Genomic DNA, 20,440 nt, shown 5'->3' with positions numbered 1-20,440 from the left:
ATAGTTTATACCGGAATATTTTAGAAAGCGGTATATATTTGAGATAATGCGGCCATACCGATATCTTTTGATGTGCCTTTGTCTAAGTCTAAGACGGGATCGGACCAATCTTAGTATAAGACTAGATCTGACCAATCCAAGTCTATGAGCATGAACTGATGAAGCTTACTCGGATGAGAGGCGAAACGTCTTCTAAGACAAACCAAACAGTCCAGTTGCGATCGATTGAATGCCCTGAGATGACAATGACCTGGATAAATGAGAACATCCTTAGACCTTTGCAATTTCTCTTCTCTGCGCCTGACGGGCGAAGCACAGGGCATCCTCTTTGGAGGCTTTTCCAACACACATGAGGCAGAGCATCAACATTTTTTTTCTTTAAATATGGCGGCGCGGTGCCGACTTCTCGACACCCGAACGACGTTACAACTGACAAAAAAAATAATCAGAGTACTCTCAGCACTGGTTATCTAGCCTTAAAACACTTAGTACGTTACACATTTTTTTTTAAGATACTGGTACATACCGTATGCCGCCATTCGGACTAAAAATACCACGGTATCAGTTTTGGTCCATATCACCCAGCCCTATGTGCAAGTAATGTCTTATAAGTAATTTGGCTCAATTAATACATCATTTTGCACGTATAATTTACAATTAAACAACATCACGGTTGTCTATCAATTAATACATTTCTGCTCAAATTGTGCAGAATGCACTTAAAATAGGACATATTATAATTTTTTTCTACACTTAAAACACTTTGTGATCAAAAGGTTGCATAGATTGTTTTACAGATCATTTTCAAGACGCTTTCTGACCGGCTCCACCTCGACTGCGTCTTCTCCCCAACATCTTTGTAGTAGTTTTTAGCAATTCCATAGCGAGTCTACTGACAGATTGAGTTCGAAACAGGGTTGGTGCGATACTAATACTTTGTTACCCGTACCAAAATGTATTTCAACACTTTTCAAAATAAAAGGGACCACAAACAATGCCATTGATGGCTCAATTTTAACAGAAAACCTCATGATACATTAAAACACATGTTTCTTATTGCAATCAAAGAGGAATTTATGCAATAAATAAGATAGTAAACATACTAGACAACTTATCTTTTAGTACTACAGGGCTTCTACAGGTATCAGCAAATCTAATTTATTGCTTTTTAATGCCATTGTTTAAAAATAAAAATGGCCAAAAAAAATATTGATGTAATCATAGTAGTATCGAGTAGATACCGCTCTTGTACTTGGTATCCTTGGTATCGGTTAGCGATTCAATCCTCCTACGGTGTGTAATGAAGCATGTTTAGCTATTCCTCGTCCTCCATGGACGTTACTCGTAAGAAACTTACTTTGTCTCCATGGAGGCGAGGATTAGTGATTTAGAAGAAGCTAAAACACTGTGGATGGACGTAAGCCGCTAGCTACCTATGTTTTAAAGCATTCGTCGTTAGTTTTGAAAACAAAACCTCTTTTGTTGCCACAGTTTCTGCTTGCAAGTGCTCTGTGCGTGGGTTGACCCACATGTGCCTCAGCTCATATTACCAGCAATGTCACCAGGGTGCGCCATCATGTCCATAGAAAGAAAACATGAAAGTACCGGTATTTTTCAAAAGCAGTACATTACCTTAGTTTATTAGTATCGGTATACCGTACAACCCTAGTTCGAACAATACAGTACGCTACTTTGTATTAGAAATGGCAACAGAAGAAGATCCATGTGCATTGAATCACGTGGTGCCCAAAGATTCACAGCCCGATTAAACATGATTACGACACAACAATTTAACCGATAAGAAGAGACAAAGACGGCAAAAACAACGTAAACAACTACTTGCATATGTGAAAATAGAAACTGGAAGGGGAATTGGCTTTAAATGAATGATTAATTATCTTATTTAATCCTACTTCTCTTCCAGTTCCAACAATTACTGATAGTATGTTTACTTCCTGTGAAGTGAAATAATGAATAATGTGTTATTTTTCGTACGCTTGACAGTAGAAACACACGTCCACCTTGGTGAAGACCAGGCTCATCTTTTCCACTCAACTAACGGTCTTCTGTGTAATGCAATTTGGGAAAGGTCAAAACAATGTTGTGTTTGACATGGTTTTAATTTGACCACGCTTCTCGAACGCTCCAGTTGCCAGCGCACGTGAATACGATACAATCTATAATACGATGCAATGTCGGCTGTGGTGAAAGATTGTGTTTGTTTTGTCAACACAGCGTTAACTTTTCATTCAATGTCCGCGGCGCAGCTCTCTGACACACCCAGACAAGACCGCTGTCACAGCCTCCTCAACGCGCTCAACTCCCACAAGGACAGGTGAGACGTCAAACACACCCCAAACATAAACGATTCTTGTGTACATAGACTATAATAAGAATCTTAATGTAGTCTAAGTATTAAATCACAATAACCAGGGGTGTAATATCTCCAAATCATAGGCGCCGATCCCGTGGGTGCTTCGGGGGGCCCCGAGCACCCACGGACAATGCACCCAAGTGGGATTGATGGCGACTTTCAATCTTTAAAAGAATTTTTGAAAAATCACACTTGTTAATTTTGTGGCATCCTTTGGTCCGTTTTACATAATAAAAAAGTCGTGAATCATATAGTGTATTATTAACAAAGCCAAACTATCGTGCCAGATAATGAACTAATCACACAATCATCTTGACTTGGAGCACACAGCACACAAGTGAATGAAGTGCATACTTACTCAACAGCCATACATGTCACACTAAGGGTGGCAGTATTAACAATGCCACACTGTCATAAACATGTGCCATATAGTGAAACCACACTAAACAACAACGACAAACACATTTTGGAAGAAAATTTGCACCGCAACACAACATAAACACTACAGAACAAATTCCCAGAAGTCCCTGCAGCACCAACTCTTCCGGGATGCTACAATATAAACAAACGCCATTGGTGCCTCTACAGTTAACATCCACTGTAATGATACCAGGTACAAAAGCGTATCTAGTCGATACTACTATGATTACATCGATATTTTTTAACATCACAAAATCTTCTTTCGTTTTTTAAACTCAGGAATTATGTCCCTGGACACATGAGGACTTTGAATTTCAGGCAAAACTGGACAATCATGTATTACATACTATACATTACATTTTGCATTATATTAATTTATATTATTATGTGTTGTCAACTTTGTACTTTTAAAAAAAATTTTTTTAATGTAATTTCCTGAAATAAATAAATAAATCGGAAAAAAAAATATGACCAATGTATGATCCTGTAACTGCTTGGTATCGGATTGATACCCAAATTTGTGGTATCATCCAAAACTAATGTAAAGTATCAAACAATAGAAGAATAAGTGATTATTACATTTTAACAGAAGTGTAGATAGAACATGTTGAAACAGAAAATAACCAGATATTAACAGTAAATGAACAAGTAGATTAATAATTCATTTTCTACCACTTGTCCTTAATCATTTTGACAAAATAATCAAATGATAAATGACACAATATGTTACTGCATACGTCAGCAGCTAAATTAGGAGCCTTTGTTTGTTTACTTACTACTAAAAGACAAGTTGTCTAGTATGTTCACTATTTTTCATAAGGACAAAATTGCAATAAGAAACATATGTTTAATGTACCGTAATTTTCTTTTTGTTAAAATAAAGCCAATAATGACATTTTTTGTGGTCCCCTTTATTTGGAAAAGTACCGAAAAGTACCGGTACCAAAATATTGGTATCGGGACAACACTAATACACACGCACACCGAGCACCCACTGGCAGAAATGTAGATCGGCGCCTATGCTCCAAATAGCTTTGCATTGATTCAGACAAAAAGAGCCTAATTCTTTACTCTCTAATTATGTCCAAGACTGTCGCTAATTTCATTTAGTATGTTTTGCTTGGCGGCTTAAAGAGGAGAGTGATCCTGTTTACTGCGACTTCATTTACGTGACGTTTTTTTTTCTCTCCCTGTGATGTCGCGCAGGTTCGTCTCTGGGAAGGAGATCAAGAAGAAGAAGTGTCTTTTCGGGCTTCAGGTACGAGCCCCGCCACCGCTGACGTCGGACTCGTCGCCGCTCATCACCGAGCCGCCAATCAACATATCGCACCGCAGAAGGTCAGAGTAAGGACTGAGTTTCTCCCTTCGGCGATATTCACCACTACAGTATCGGTATTTTGTCTTGCCCAATATGTAACCCGCCTGGTCCAGCCCCTGCTGTCCACATGACTCAAAACTGGGTCTTCCGAATGAGAGTAGGCCTGGGCGATATATCGATTTTGCTGACAATTTAAAAAAACAATGTTTTTTCTCCTCTTGCTTTGGCACCCTCCTACTTATTTACTTCGCGGAGAGTCCCACACCTTGCAAAACATGGCTAATGATAACGCTAACGAGAGAGAGACGTTTGTTCCAAAGAGAAGAAAAGTGTCGTCAGTGGTTTGGATTTGCGGCAACAGGCATGGAACAAATGACTGCACGCTGCAAAGGCAGCAGCACAAGAAACCTATTGCAGCATCTGAAAACCTGAGGCATCGAGGCAAGTGGGGGAAATGCAACTGTTAACGAGGCAAACAAGAAACCAACAACAAACTCCATCTAAAAAGCAGGTTACTGTGGCGGAGTTATTTACACAAAGTACCATGTGTGATTAAAAAAGAAGGAGAGCAATGCACAGAACGATGACTGAAGCGGTGAAAAAGCCTCTTTATTATTCACTTACTAAAACTAAAGTCCTCTCAATGTTTTACTTTATTATTCATTTGCATATTACACAATATTACACTTTTATTTACACAATAATTTTATTCAAGACATCAATTTAAGTTTGCACTTTATTAATCTCAATGCTAGAGATGATTATTTGCATGCAATGTGCAATGCTCCATTTTTGTTGACAGAAGTATTTCATTCACGAAAAAAAAATGGAATTCGTAAAAGAAATCGAGGAATCGAGCGAAAAGCCTGGGCGGTCAACTCAATGCCTGGCTTGAACTCTTAAATACGTACTGCACTTTTTGGGGGGAATTTTGCCTACCGTCTACAATCATTATGAGAGACAAGAACACATAGGATTTTAAAGATAATTTAAAAAATGCTTGCAAAATGCAGCTAACGGGAGTCACCGTTGTAGCCTTCCAAGCCTCTATAACAACTTCAAAACAAATAAACACTGCAAATATATATATATATATATATATATATATATATATATATATATATATATATATATATATATATATATATATATATATATATATATATATATAATGTAGTAACAGACACATTCATAACAATATGTAATATGTACAATATACACACTACACTGCAAATGTATATAAAATGTGGTAGCATACACCTTCATAACAATATGTAATATGTACAATATACACGCTGCAAGTATATATATATATATATATAACAGAGGTGTGGACTCGAGTCACATGACTTGGACTCGAGTCAGACTCGAGTCATGAATTTGATGACTTTAGACTCGACTTGACAAAATGTAAAAAGACTTGCAACTCGACTCAGACTTTAACATCAATGACTTGTGACTTCACTTGGACTTGAGCCTTTTGAATTGACATGACTTGACATGACTTGCTACTTTCCCCAAAACCCAAAGATGAAAAAGTTATTCGGGAGCGCTCCGTATTTTTCATTGTGTACTTGTCTATCAGCGTTGCGTGTGTCAGCTGGTGTGGTCTCAGTACAACAGCCAATCAAATTAGATCTACTTTGTTTTCATCACACAGCATTCATCCAATCAAATTGCAGGACAACCAACGAAGAAGACATGTCCAAGCCACACGCCAGTTAAAAAAAAAAGATACCTAAAATAATTTTGTTTGGGTATAAAAATTACGAGGTGGTCAACACAAAACGGTTTGCAGTATGCAACACATGCGGTTCGAAAATTACTGATGGAGAGGCAACAACTTCCAACTTCGTCCGGCATTTGAAGTTGCACAAAGAACAGTAAGTTTTGAATGTAAGATAACGTTTATTGGCTAAGTAACGTGACTTTTATTTGCTGTGTAGTTAAATCAGTGAGGCTGTAAACTCACTGCTAACGATATAACGTTATTGCAAACACGGGAATCTGTTGCAGTTCACTACCTTATTCATACTTTTTGTTCAGTGATTTTTTTTAAAGCAGGGTTACGTTAGTCAATATATCACACGTAACGTTAGATGGCGGTCAGCAGCACCGCGTATTTTAGCCACCTAAAAAAAGACAAAAATAGTAAAATAAAGGTCAGTTAAAATGTATACTATATTATGAATATGTGTACCGTTTTAGCTAGCTTTCTGACATACTGTTGGTTGTTTACCTCAGTGGTCCCCAACCACCGGGCCGCGGCCCGGTACTGGTCCGTGGATCGATTGGTATCGGGCCGCACAAGAATTTTTTTTTTTTTTTTTTTAATTAAATCAACATAAAAAACACAAGATACACTTACAAGTAGTGCACCAACCCAAAACAACTCTCTCCCCCCTTTTGTTCTGGGCATTGAACATGAAGACTCTTCCTTCACTGTTCCGAGTGGCCATGAGAGTCTTGGCAGTGCCTGCCTCCAGTGCTCCAGTGGAGCGAGTTTTCAGCCATGGTGGCATCATACTACGCCCCCATCGTGCACAAATGACTGACAGACGCTTGGCTAATTTGGTCTTTTGCAAATGCAATGCAGCATAGGGCCCTGACATATAAAAAGTACAACTTTTTTGTTATGTTCACGTATATGTCATGTTTTTTCAATGTTAACACTTTTGTACAAATAAGTACATTTGCACTTTATTTTTCAATGTGTTTGTTCTGTAAAGGAATGAGTTAATGTTTAAAATGACTGGTTAATAGTGCTATTATAAAGTGCAATGTCAGCACAATTTTCTTTCCTGCAATTTAAAATGCACTTGTTTTAATAAATAAATACAGCGTTTGAAAAGCATACACAATCTGTGTTAATATATTAGTCTGTGGTTAAAAGGACTTGAAAGGACTCGAAACTCAAAATGCAGGACTTAGGACTTGACTTGAGACTTTCCAGTCTTGACTTTGGACTTGACTCGGGGCTTGCCTGTCTTGACTCGGGACTTGACTCGGACTTGAGGGCAAAGACTTGAGACTTACTTGTGACTTGCAAAACAATGACTTGGTCCCACCTCTGATATATAATGTACTAACAGACACGTTCATAACAATACGTTTTTTGTACAATATTTACTGTATGTTGGTCATTTTAAGCAATAGCGGAACTTATTTCCTCTGCACATTTATTTCCGTTTCCATAGCAACTACGTCCGACTTCCGTCAACAAAAGTGTGTTCCTACTTCTTGAAACAAACGCGAGTGTCTTCTAATCATGGCAGACTTAGTAACAGACAATGAAGACGATTATTTTTGGACGAATGAGGATTCACAACTTCATCTTTTTTAAGCTGGTTATTAGGAGGATGAACTACTGCTTATTAGAAGTAGGGCTGCAACAACTAATCGATTAAAATCGATTATAAAAATAGTTGGCGATTAATTTAGTCGTCGATTCGTTGGATCTATGCTATGCGCATGCGCAGAGGCTACGTTTTTTTTTTTTTTTAACCTTTATTTATAAACTGCAACATTTACAAACAGCTGAGAAACAATAATCAAAATAATAGGGGTGTAACGGTACGTGTATTTGTATCGAACAGTTTCGGTACGGGGATTTCGTTTCGGTGCGGAAGTGTACCAAATGGACATATTAAGTAGCGTACTGCACGTTGTGTAAACAATACGTCCTCTTTTCACCGGACATGTCCTCTTTTGCGGAGCTGTCAGGGCGGAGTTTCTTAAATGCCTCAAATGTCCGGCATTTTGAGTTACGGTTGCGTGTATTTTCAATATACGTTCAGGGTTAAGAAGGTTAAAAACACAACAAGTTGTGCGTGCAGCAGCATTGGTGAGGGAGGGGGAGAGACAGAGAGAGCGAGAGAGTTATGATAAATGCGCATGCGTCGCCAGGCTCTGCTTTTTATCGATACATTTATCAGATTTAATTTTTTATTATCTATAGCAGGGGTGTCACAAGTGTGCATTTTTGTAACATTTTCCTTGTTTTATTTGGCAAGTTGAAAGAACATGGCGCCAGTATACTGTTTTCTTTCTTCAATAAAATACTGGAAAGAATAGAAATGTAGTTTGTCTCTTTTATCCGATTATTAATCGATTAATCGAAGTAATAATCTACAGATTAATCGATTATCAAATTAATCGTTAGTTGCAGCCCTAATTAGAAGCAAGCACGATGAGAGGGTGAGACGTTGGAGCAGACGGAAGCCGAGCGAGTGAGGTCGGCGTGACTTGACGTGTAAATGTGGAACTTGGAGCCAAGCTAATTCGCCATTATTGCCGTATTTACCCAAAATCAACTTGAAAAAACTTTCCGGGCCAGTTGGAAAACTGTCCATCGAGTGAGTGACAGTCACTATAATATTGATCATAATACATGCAGAACATCATGCGTGTTATTACAACTACAGTACATACGCTGTCTGGCTAGCTGTGTACAAACATGAAAGGATACTTTACAGATACTGTAATATGATTGTTCATGTTTTTCAATCACTATTAGATTGGTGTCCTATTGTGTTGCGCATTACAAACTCAAAAGCCATTCAACTGTTGACGCAGTAGCTTGCTTACGGCGAATACCGTTACTATGATAAACAAACAGGTCTTCAGTGTTCGCTCTTACAATAACAATGTTGCTCCAGCTTGGTTATTATACAGGCTACGGAATGTAAATTAAAAGGTGCCATATGTAATAATTTCATGTCAAGTCATCATTAAATAGCCCTGATACGTCAAAAGGCTTTAATAAATGATGTTATTTTCTAATAACTTTATAACTGACAACAGTAGTTCAGCCGGGATATGCTCATTTCAAAATTAGATTTATAGCCCCGAAATCTTATTGTTTTCATTTCGATGCCTCTCCCTCCACCGTTTGATCAATTAGAAAGTCTGTGAGTGTGTCACATCCAGGTTGCCAGTTACGCACCGCCCCCCCCCCCTTCGTCTGGCTACTGCCACTGGTAAAGTTACTAAACATGTCAGACCTTAGTAAACCTAAAAGGTTACAATTCTCAACTTATTCATGACAAAGCCAGTAACAACATGAGGATTTGTATCGGGGGGTGCCTTTGAAAGATGGAGACGATAGAAGGCGGGGAAGATTTTTTCATCAGACGCCAAACTTGCTAATTTCCTCCTTGATAGGTAAGTCAGGCATTTACGTTTTCTTATTACTTGTAATAAATTGAAATGGACATTTCATATGTAAACAATATTGTCCAATACAGTCTATGATCTTGTCTAACAAAGCTAGTATGTTCGTGCAACGAATGCTTAGCATGCTTGCCCGGTCAATTACACATCGACATACAGGCTAACGGGGGAAAATATGCCCGTTTGCCTGTATGTCGATGTGTCATCCAACTGACAGGGAAAAGTATATTTTCGACAAATAAAACCTATGTGAATATGGGTAGTGTTAGTGCCTATTTCGTTCTCAATTTGCAGATATACTGAGGAAAGGGGGTTCCAACATTAGCACGGCTAGTTGTGGTTCCTGGTACAAACACATATGGGGTGATATTTGCTTGGCACAATATAATGCATTGCATGTAATGATTTTCTACTTTGTGTATTGACATGGTAGTAGGCTATATGATTTATGCGTAGCGTGGTTTTTGTGTAACGTGGGTTGCTCATTGAATCGCACTCTGCACTGAAAGATGGTGATTGATTGATTGAGTTTAGTTTATTTTGAACATGAACACACTTTCAGTATAATACATCACACATAATTTCATATAATTTCTCTTAACATCATGTCCGAAAAAGAGTAGGAAGAAGCAGAGCCTATTTTAATCCTACCCCTTTCCCACTTCAGAGCGTTTACAAATACATATGTTCATTTACTGTCTACTTTTTGTAACACAATTACATCAGTGAATGATTAATACAGCAGTTCTTGCAATATATGATTAAGTCAGTCATGATAAACATACATACACCGAAAACCTGCACCTCGGGATAGGTTGATTGGCAACACTAAATTGGCCCTAGTGTGTGAATGTGAGTGTGAATGTTGTCTGTCTATCTGTGTTGGCGCTGTGATGAGGTGGTGACTTGTCCAGAGTGTACCCCGCCTTCCGCCCAAATGCAGCTGAGATAGGCTCCAGCACCCCCCGCGACCCTGAACGGGACAAGCGGTAGAAAATGGATGGATGATAAACATACTGAGATGAAAAATATCCCGTTTTCAATAAGGTAGAAGGTATTTCTCATAATTCTTCTTCCTTGTTCTTTGTAAGCACTATTAATTTGAACAACCTCTTAAACCGGGTCATATCAGTACATTAACTTCTTTGCTTAATCCATTCCATTGTTTAATTCCACATACCGTATTTTTCGCAGTATAAGTCTCACCGGCCGAAAATGCATAATAAAGAATAAGAATAAGTCGCATTTTTGGGGGAAATGTATTTGATAAAACCCAACTCCAAGAATAGACATTTGAAAGGCAATTTAAAATAAATAAAGAATAGTGAACAACAGGCTGAATAAGTGTACGTTATATGAAGCATAAATAGCCAACTGAGAACGTGCCTGGTATGTTAACGTAACATATTATGGTCAGAGTCATTTAAATAACTATAACATACAGAACATGCTATACGTTTACCAAACAATCTGTCATTCCTAATCGCTAAATCCGATGAAATCTTATACGTATAGTCTCTTACGTGAATGAGCTAAATAATATTATTTGATATTTTACGGTAATGTGTTAATAATTTCACGCATAAGTCGCTCCTGAGTATAAATGAAAAAAACTGCGATTTATAGTCCAAAAAATACGGTACTGATATGCTAAAAGTCTTAAATGTTGTATGTGCATACAAATGTTTTAAGTTAGTTTTTCCTCTAAGGTTATATTTCTCCTCTCTAGTTGAGAATTGTTGTACATTCTTGGGTAGCAGGTTATAGTTTGCTTTGTACAATAATTTGTTTGCAATTTTACCAAATCGTTGAATTTCAATATTTTTGATTTAATAAATAAAGTGTTTTTATGTTTTTTCTATATCCAACATTATGTATCAGTCTAACTGATCTTTTTTGTAACACGGTTAGTGAATGAAGTGCACATTTGTAATTATTTCCACATATTTCTGCACAATAACTCAGATATGGTAACACTAGCGAGCAGTAGAGAATACGGAGTGATTCTTGGTCAAAAACATATTTTGCTTTGTTCATTATTGAAATATTTTTTGCCACCTTACGTTGCATATTTTTTACGAGATTTCCAGTTAATTTTATCATTTATTATTACACCCAAAAATGTAGTTTCTTTTACCCTTTCAATGTCTGCTCCATCTATCTGTATTTGTGTACGATGCTCCTTTGATGTGCGTACATGGCAGAGAATGCAGTGCGTAGGTTGGATGGAACATGGAGTTATCCTGAACGAAATGTGGCGGTAAATTTCCTGTTGGCCTTGGCTTGCCATCCAATCTGTCCCGACTCCTGACTAAAATATTGCTGCGTAACTTTAAAAATACATTTGGCAAATCGACATTCGGAAAATGTGGCCAAATTACTTAGTAAACCATCTTGCAAGAAGCATAAACGAGAAACGTACAGCATAGGACTCGTCGTTTGCCATTTGAAGTTCCTTGGAGTAAGTTTCGGATTCGGCTGCGTATCTGGCAACCTCAGTCAGGGAAAGTGGGAGGGGACTACAGAATTTTGGCCATGATTTCAGTACCATTTCTGGCCACATTACTACGTATGGCACTTTTAAGTATTGTTAGCGGTTTTTGGACACATTTTTCGAAGTAATTTCGAGGCAGAATGGATTGCTTCCATTAGCTGCATTGCCAGACACCATGAACGAGTCGATTTTTACAAATTGTCTCTCATTAGGATTGTCAACCATAGGCAACATTCCCAAAATAATGCAGATCCCCTTGAAGACGTCAGGAAGTGAGATTTACCAACGTACACTTGCATAGCCACACAGAGACTTATCTAATAGAGAAATTACAGGACTACACATTTTAGACTTAGATATTTGCTTCTCAACTGCCACTAACAGGCTAATGTTCTGCTGTATATGTGTGTATTCCTCTGTAAAAGAACACAGTGGTTGTCACACAAGACAGGCAATCAGCTTTTTTATATTGCTCGGGTCATTTTAGTTCACCGTGTGAAGGGGATCAGTCGTCTTTTGTAAACTTCTCAAGAACCCAATTTGGCAGTTATATAGCTCTACAGATGTCTTGTGGAGTGTTGCAACTTTTTCAAATGGGTGTCGCATTTCGGAAAACTCTTTAAACAATGGAACGTGCTAAAATCAAGATATGGTTTATGCAAGGAAAACAGGTTCATTTTAGTACAGCTGACAAAAGGGACCATCTTAAAAATGTTTCTTTTATGGCTACGTTTACACTGCAGGCCAAAGTGGCCCAAATCGAATTTTTCAGAAATCAGATTTTTTTTTTTTCCAGCTGAGTGTTTACACGGCAAGTAAAATGTGATTTTTATTAGACTCCAGTGTTGTCAGGACTTGATCCGGGGTGTGTGCTTTTCCAGGATGCAACGGAAAGTTGGCTCGTGCGAGACGGGAATGAAGGTACATGATTTATTATTATCAAAAAAAGGAATAAATGAAAGCGCGCACAGTGGCGGAGAATAAACTATGAAACCAAAAGACTATAGCAAAAAAGTACAAACAAAAAACACGCACAATGGCGGAGAACAAACTATGAAACCAAAAAGACTATAAATATGGAACAAAAACTTACTTGGCTTGGACAAAAATAGTTGCTTGAGGAATTGACATGGAAAGAAGTATCAGGCATGAACAGAGCATAAATGTGTTGAGGTCGTCAGGACGAACAACAGAAAATGAATGAACTTAAATACTATGGACATGATTAGTGAAAGCAGGTGCGTGACTCAAAACGTGAAACAGGTGCGTGACGTGACAGGTGAAAACTAATGGTTGCTATGGTGACAAACAAGAGTGCACAATGAGTCCAAACGTGGAACAGGTGAAACTAATGGGTAATCATGCAAACAAGACAAGGGAGTGAAAAGCCAGAAACTAAACAAAACATGACTTAGAACAAAACATGATTACACAGACATGACAAGTGTAAACGTGGACAGGCGCCAATAAGTGGCGTTGACGTCACTTGCATGCGCAGTTCGATAAAGTGAAACAAAGGACGTTGACCAGCTTCTGTAAATGAACAAGGAAGTTGCTACTACTGCTACAAAATAAAATAAAAGTTGCCACTGAAGATTTGGTCGCCACACCCTAAAGATTTTTGTTTTTTCCATGAAAATAAATACAAGCAATGTAATGTATGGACATATATAGTGTAATATAATTGGGAGGGCTCTAATCTTTTTTTGGCACAGACATCAACAATCGCTATTTCTTTGGAATCAAAATATATATTCATATATTATGTATAGCCTATTATTTGCGCACTATCAACAAGTGATGCACTGAAAATTCGGGAGATCGACTTTGCTCACCGAAACCGGATGTTGTGATTAAGTATATCCATTTCCGCTGGCGAGCTGCGTCTTTCCCCCAGTGCACACGAATAACGTTGCTCGCCCAAATCTGACGAAAAACTCACATACAGTTCGTCTTGCGTTTAGACTGAAGTCACATTTGAAAAGATCAGGTTCCAATCGGATTTAGACTACCTCCTGATGTGGCCTGAGTCTGATGCGAAAAGATCAGATTTGAAGCACTTTGGAGCTTTTAGAATCTGTCAGTGTCACTTGAGGGCAGAAAAATCAGATTTGGTCTTGCACTGTAAACGGGGCCTTTTTAAAAAAATGATTCCGTACAATTGTTTTTAGGAGGTGTAATGTTCCACACTGCGGACTTTTCGGGCAGATACGGGTTTGAGTCCAATGGAAATGTCGAGTGCCGGTCCCGAGCCCAGATAATTGATAAGGTTGTGTCAGGAAGGGAAACTGCTGGTGTAAAGACAAAGTCACATAAAACGTAATAAAACGCGATTGACCCACTGACGGGAGAAACTGAGACCAAAAGAAAAACCAAAAACAGCAACTCTATTACTTTTCGAAGGCTTTACGTAACTGAAAACGTACAAAGTCTTGAGAGCATGTGTATCCTGGTGAAAGCGCACAATGCCACGATAATCCTGGTATACATGATCACTCTGACAGAAATCTTTAAACAATACTGTCAGGACACACAGGTAATCCTCCATTTTTGTTCGTAGGCACTATTTTGGGTCATTTCCAGTTTTGTTGTTGTCGGTGTAATAGCAAGGGACAATAACAAAAATTCTCCCGGGCCGCACTTTGGACATATCTGCTCTACAAGCTGCTGTTTGATGGTAATTACCAGGTAAAATAAATGTACAGTTCTTGCTTGTTAATCCCTATTTTATCCCTCATACAGAAAATTGTAGAAACTTTGGACCTTTTCTACATAGCAAAAGCATTATATTGCATGTGTGTTTGTTTTTGTTTTCATCAATGTCAGCCCGCTGTCGCTACCCTGCCAGAGGAGGTCGAGTGGACCAGAATCGCGTAAATCAAAGCGTCGCATCATGGAGACACAGGTCAGTGTCGCTGCTATCCAAACAAACTGTCCATCAGTCAAACGCCGCTCATTTTACAGTCTTTGTGAGTTGCTACTAATCCCCAGTGGAGCGCAGTGTCTCCACATCCCTCCATGTTTGATGCCTGATGGTGCTTTCAAGTCCATTGTAGCATCAAACGTATCATTTAAACCTGCTCACGTGTGCTGTCAACATCTCCGGCATCCCATTCGTAGCGATCATCAAACCCCATTCCCGGGAGATCACGCTGACGCCACGTATGGCGGTGTCTATTTTTACACGAGTATTCTTAACCGCTTATGCATGATGTCCTCCTACACAGCACGAATTGTGCACAGCAAAATCATCCTGGAAAAATCTTGTAGTCTTTGTGATCCGTCCGTCTCGGAGGAGTGTGGTGGTTTGAGCAAGACAAGCTGGGAGGGCTTCCAAGTGCACTTTATTTTCGATTACGATTTGGCCAGATGGCGTTGGCACCTTGACAACGCAGCAGCCACACGTTTCATCCATTTAAAGGTGCTAACACGGCGGTATAATAATCTGCGTGCTAAAAGTAATGCTAGCAAAGGGAACAATATTGCAGCCACATTCCGACAGATGGATAGCTGAACCTGATTGTGTTCTGATGAGGTTGTCTTGCTGCTGTGCCTGAGAAGGCCCCCTCTGGCAATGCATGACAAAATATATATATCTATACACACACAAATATTTGTCCTGCTGTATCCAACTTAAAGCAGAAATTGTGTTTGGAAATGGAACAGGGAGGCTGGAGTGCACATGCAGCTCTCTGTCTCTGTGCTTGATTGACTCTTGTGATGATGCCGTCTGATCTGTGTGTGTGTGTGTGTGTCTTGTGTCAAGGCTTGTCCGCCCCCGGTTTCTTCCAACCCCATTGAGCTGCTGCCCTGTTGCCATGGCTACGTGGAAGGGGATGGCCTATACACCCCTGAGAAGTCAGAGGAGGAGCTGAACCTGAGGTGAAGGATGCTGGTGGCATGTTGTTGTGTTTATAACTGGCTGATGGGGTTGCAGGACGGTTGAAGGGTGACATGTTTGGGGGTCTCTATCAATTTTGTAAGACTATTTTATCAGTTGAAACACTACAAATCAATGTAACTTTACCTTAAAGATCCTACATAACAACAATGCTGTACATTACTACTTGATCCAATAGAATTTGTTACAGTATTCCAAGTGTTAAAACGTGACAAATAAGATTTTACATATTAAATTAGAATTCTGCCAAATGTGTCTAGGGCTCTGCCACTTCAGGGTAATGGGATTATTTTATTTGTCTGCACATTGTTTGACAAAAAGCACTCTTCCAAATTAGGATGTTGCTAATTTGCACTGACTACTATGAATGGGGTGTCATTTGTCTTTGAGAATTTTTTTTAATTTTTTTTAACTTTAACCCAAAAGGTGTTTTTTCTCCCAGCTCTCCCCCAAAGCGGAGGTATGCTCTGTACCACACCACTTACAACGGAAACAGTACACTTTCCAGGGATCTCCATCACTATAACAGGTCAGTGCTGTATCATACATGATACATTTGCAGATGATACTTGCATTCACAGTATGGTGTATGTATCAGGCATGTGATTTCGACTTAATGAAAAAGACTGAAAACAAACCGAGGGTCTGGGGGCCGCCGGTCCAGGGCGGTGCCCTGGTGGGGAAATTCAATTTCTGTCTCTTCGACTCCCTCTCCACTTCTAACCACAAGGCCACCGAGCAGGTCTAAGGCCACTGAGCAGGTCTAGAAGAAGACCTGAAGAGTGGTACTTTTTAACTTTTAACTGTTCCAAATGCAAAAATCATAAAGAGTACAAACAATGGTCATTCTATTAGCGAACTTCCTTTATCTGAATAGCCATTTGTGATTTATAGCATGAAGTAACACACATCTTGTTGTTTATGTTTCAAAATCCATCCATCCATCCATCCATTTTCTACCGCTTATTCCCTTCGGGGTCGCGGGGGGCGCTGGAGCCTATCTCAGCTACAATCGGGTGGAAGGCGGGGTACACCCTGGACAAGTTTCAAAATGATTCAACTATACATTGTCAAAATATAAAGAGTAGAAATAATGAACAAATTGTCAGCTACTGTCTTGTTGTAAAACAGCAATGAAAATGAAAGTTAGCATTTTGACAGGCTATACTGCAGCAAACATGTCTGCCACAATCATGTGTTCTTAAAGGTGTATTCCACCTCTTCCAGTTTGGATTCAGGCTAACATGGTAAACAAGTCAAATGAATGTTTTATGCAGACGCATGTATTTGTCCAAATGTGGCCAAGTAGACACATTGTGGGTTTCCTACATCACTAAAAGAAACATCTAAGGAAGAGAATCCCTCTGCCATCTTCCACTAGTTTTTTTAATGTATAAATCTAAAATATTCCCTCTTCTCTTCTCAGACTCTCTCGTCGTCATTTGGGGTGTCTGTTGTGATTTCCCTTCCTGGTTCCATGACCCGCCCTATCTTGCCTCTGATTGGCCTGTTAAAGTTTTGCCCTAATCTTAAACAATGGTGACTCATCATAGCAAACCAGCCAACCAATCATGGATGTTCTTACACGTAAACCAACCAATCATCATTGATGTTTCCCGTATAGTTTGTGGAGTTGCTTCGCTACGTAGCTTCCATTTTTAACTTCATAATAATAATAATAATAATAATAATAATAATAATAATAATAATTTGGAACTCTTTGCCACCAGACCTTCGTAACTTAGACTCAATATCCCTCTTCAAATCAAGACTCAAAACACACCTATCCCTGACTGCTTATTCATTGTAATCATCTTTTCTTTTCCATCTTTGTTGTTGTTTTTGTTGTTTTTATCCAATTTGATTTTATTGTTTTGATTTTGTACGGTGTCCTTGAGTGCCCAGAAAGGCGCCTTATAAATAAAATGTATTATTATTATTATAACTTCATCATTTTTAATGGAAAACCGTAGTTTTTACCACTGGATGATCAAAAACCGTACTCATTACGGGAAAAAGGGAAAACCGTAGCTGTTGGCAAAGAGACGGATCGAGATTTTAACACACATTGTCGGTCGGAAAAAAGGAAGAAAAATTGAAAATATTATTTTAATATTTTTACAGAGATAAAAAAAGACTGATTTCCGACTATAGACGGAAAAATCACATGCCTGATGTATGATTCTGTGATCCTACGGAGCAGTTAGAATTCAGTATTCATGTAAAAGAACAAGCAGTACAGTTGGTTTGGCGCAGTATAACCTAACAATTAATAGAACAAAATTATGGTACAGTGTGTGGGTAGCACTGTACCTGTTTTTGAGTATATGGAATCCCGCAAGTACCGAAAATGTGAAATCAAACCATGGAGGCATGGCGGAGATATTTATAAAACAATCTTGGGTTCTTTCAAACTTTCTGCAAACGAGCCTCTTGGAATCCAAGACTTTAGAGACATATTTGGCCTTATTTACGGCAGAGGATATCTCCATATATGGTAGAAGTTTTCACGAAGAGCTTTGTGCGAGTCCCCCATTTTAATTTTTTGAAGTAGTGTATAGACTCCGTATGGAAGCGCTGAAAACTACAAAATGTGCTGACGGGGTGGAGATGCAGTGGAAGTCAATAAGACCGCCCACAAAAATGCGCATTCTGCAGAAAAGGGGATTGAAGAAATTTGGACTAATGCACCACCATTATATGTTGTATAGACCACAAGGAAGTGTTTTAAAAGTAGAAAAAAAATCATAATTTGACTGTTTCGACCAGGTAGATGCTCATCAGGCTTACGTTTCCAGTGATGGGGTGTCGTGGATAACTGCAACAGCGTGTACCTTGCCATTGAATTGAATAAAGATGAATATGACAAGGATATGACAGTCAACCAATCAAAAGACAGCGGAGTGTGTAGCCCTTGTAAAGGTTAGTTAGAAATAGGAAGGTGTAGTTTGGATATTTCAGGACTCACCATGATTAAAAATCCAGACAGAACTGAGACTTTACATCTCGATGGTTAGCATAAACATTTGATCTGTGAGATCAGGTTTAATGATGATTCACCGACCCTCTCAACGAGGGCGTAATCCCGTTCACAAAACACATACAAGTGATGTTTGGTTGGCAACTGCCCCTTGAAAAACAGAACCATACGTTTCAACTTTTCTGGTATATTCATTTCCTTTGCGTTAGTCGCCACTCTGCCTCAGTGTGACAGCAGCTCGCTAGCTAGCAAGCCAACTAGACGTATCCACTTATTGCATTTATTATGTCTTCTGATTGAATGTATGTTCAGTTTCTTATATCGTTAAGTTTATGTTGTCTGAATATACAAAACTGAACATATAGATTCCAGTCTTTGGACTCCAATTACCTCAGTGACATTTGTTTTATTGTTATGTTCGGAGTAGTGCTGTTTGATATTTATCGTAATATGTCCCGAATGCAGCTGAGATAGGCTCCAGCACTCCCACAACCCCAATAGGGACAAGCGGTAGAACATGGATGGATGGATGTCATAAAAATGTTTATTGTAGGACACAATTCTCTGTTGTTTGTATTGTAAATATACATCTACAGCAAAACTACTATTTTGTGGTGCCCTTTTTACTAGAGATTGACTGATTGGTCTTTTCCGGTGTCGATACCAATTATTAGTAGTTAAGGAGGTCCATAACCGATATTTGGAGCCAATATTAATTTGCTGTAAAACTTATTTAAACATGAGTAGTATACATCCAAAAAGAGGAAAGAGAAATTCTTTGTTTGGCTTAAAAAAAAGTCAGACATGGACTAAACAACAGTAATCAACATGTTGCCAACCAGTTGTTATTAGCGACTTGAACGTGTCTATTTTTTTCTATCACTTGAAGACATGACATGAAGAATAGTACAATATACAAAATATACAAAATACTAACATTACATCAAAATCACCAAGTGATGAAAATAAAAACACATTAACTAACAGAGTTATTGTCCAAAGGCATCATCTATGACAAGCAGTCCCGCAGACACCCAGAAATTACAGATGTTATCTCAGGGCGTTCAATTGATCGCAACTGGACTGTTTGGTTTGTCTTAAAAGACGTTTCGCCACTCATCCAAGTGGGCTTCGTGAGTTTGTGCTCATAGACTTAGATTGGTCAGATCTAGTCCAGATGTTGTACATTCCTATACATTGTTGGAAAGAAGAGTTGGTACTTTAAAAAAAAAACGTTTTTATTGCCATTTTTATATACCGTATTTTTCGGAGTATAAGTCGCACCTGCCGAAAATGCATAATAAAGAAGGAAAAAAACATTAGGCAACTTTCATAAACTATGAAAAAAACTGCGACTTATAGTCCGAAAAATACGGTATATAATATACACTTTTTAAAAAAAAGGAGAAAATACAAGCAAAATTGGCATATATATATATATATATATATATATGGCCGGGGGCTCGTAACAGGGGTCACTCCGCGCGCTCCGCCCGCGCAGCTTACCTGCCCGCCACCCCTGTTGCCGGGGGCGCGTAACAGGGGTCACTCCGCGCGCAGTGCGCTCACGAAAGGGGTGGGGCTCACCCTGGTTGATATAGACAGCAGGACGGTGGCCATGGACGTCGGAACCCGCTAAGGAGTGTGTAACAACCCACCTGCCGAATCAACTAGCCCTGAAAATGGATGGCGCTGGAGCGTTGGGCACATACCCGGCCGTCGCCGGCAGCGAGATGCGCTTGGAGGTGCGCTCAGCGCGGCTCCCATATGATTGCGCACTG

At 39.0% G+C, this 20,440-nt stretch overlaps 1 protein-coding gene across 3 annotated transcripts in view; it reads left to right on the top strand.

Annotated features, from left to right (window-relative positions):
- phf1 (PHD finger protein 1) overlaps positions 1-20,440 on the top strand; it is a 66,330-nt gene that overhangs the window by 44,565 nt on the left and 1,325 nt on the right. For 2 of the 3 annotated variants that reach the window (XM_061983093.1, XM_061983092.1), the window contains 5 exons: positions 2,268-2,335; positions 4,001-4,138; positions 14,605-14,683; positions 15,545-15,660; positions 16,122-16,208. In XM_061983093.1, coding sequence (XP_061839077.1) covers positions 2,268-2,335; positions 4,001-4,138; positions 14,605-14,683; positions 15,545-15,660; positions 16,122-16,208 — 488 coding nt within the window. The remainder of the gene's footprint in view (positions 1-2,267; positions 2,336-4,000; positions 4,139-14,604; positions 14,684-15,544; positions 15,661-16,121; positions 16,209-20,440) is intronic. The other variant, XM_061983094.1, reaches the window with a different exon arrangement.

This window comes from Nerophis lumbriciformis, linkage group LG21, assembly GCF_033978685.3.
Source record: "Nerophis lumbriciformis linkage group LG21, RoL_Nlum_v2.1, whole genome shotgun sequence".
NCBI classification, from domain to species: domain Eukaryota; kingdom Metazoa; phylum Chordata; class Actinopteri; order Syngnathiformes; family Syngnathidae; genus Nerophis; species Nerophis lumbriciformis.
The sequence above is the reverse complement of the archived record's forward strand: the minus strand, read 5'-3'. Positions and strand labels throughout refer to the sequence as shown.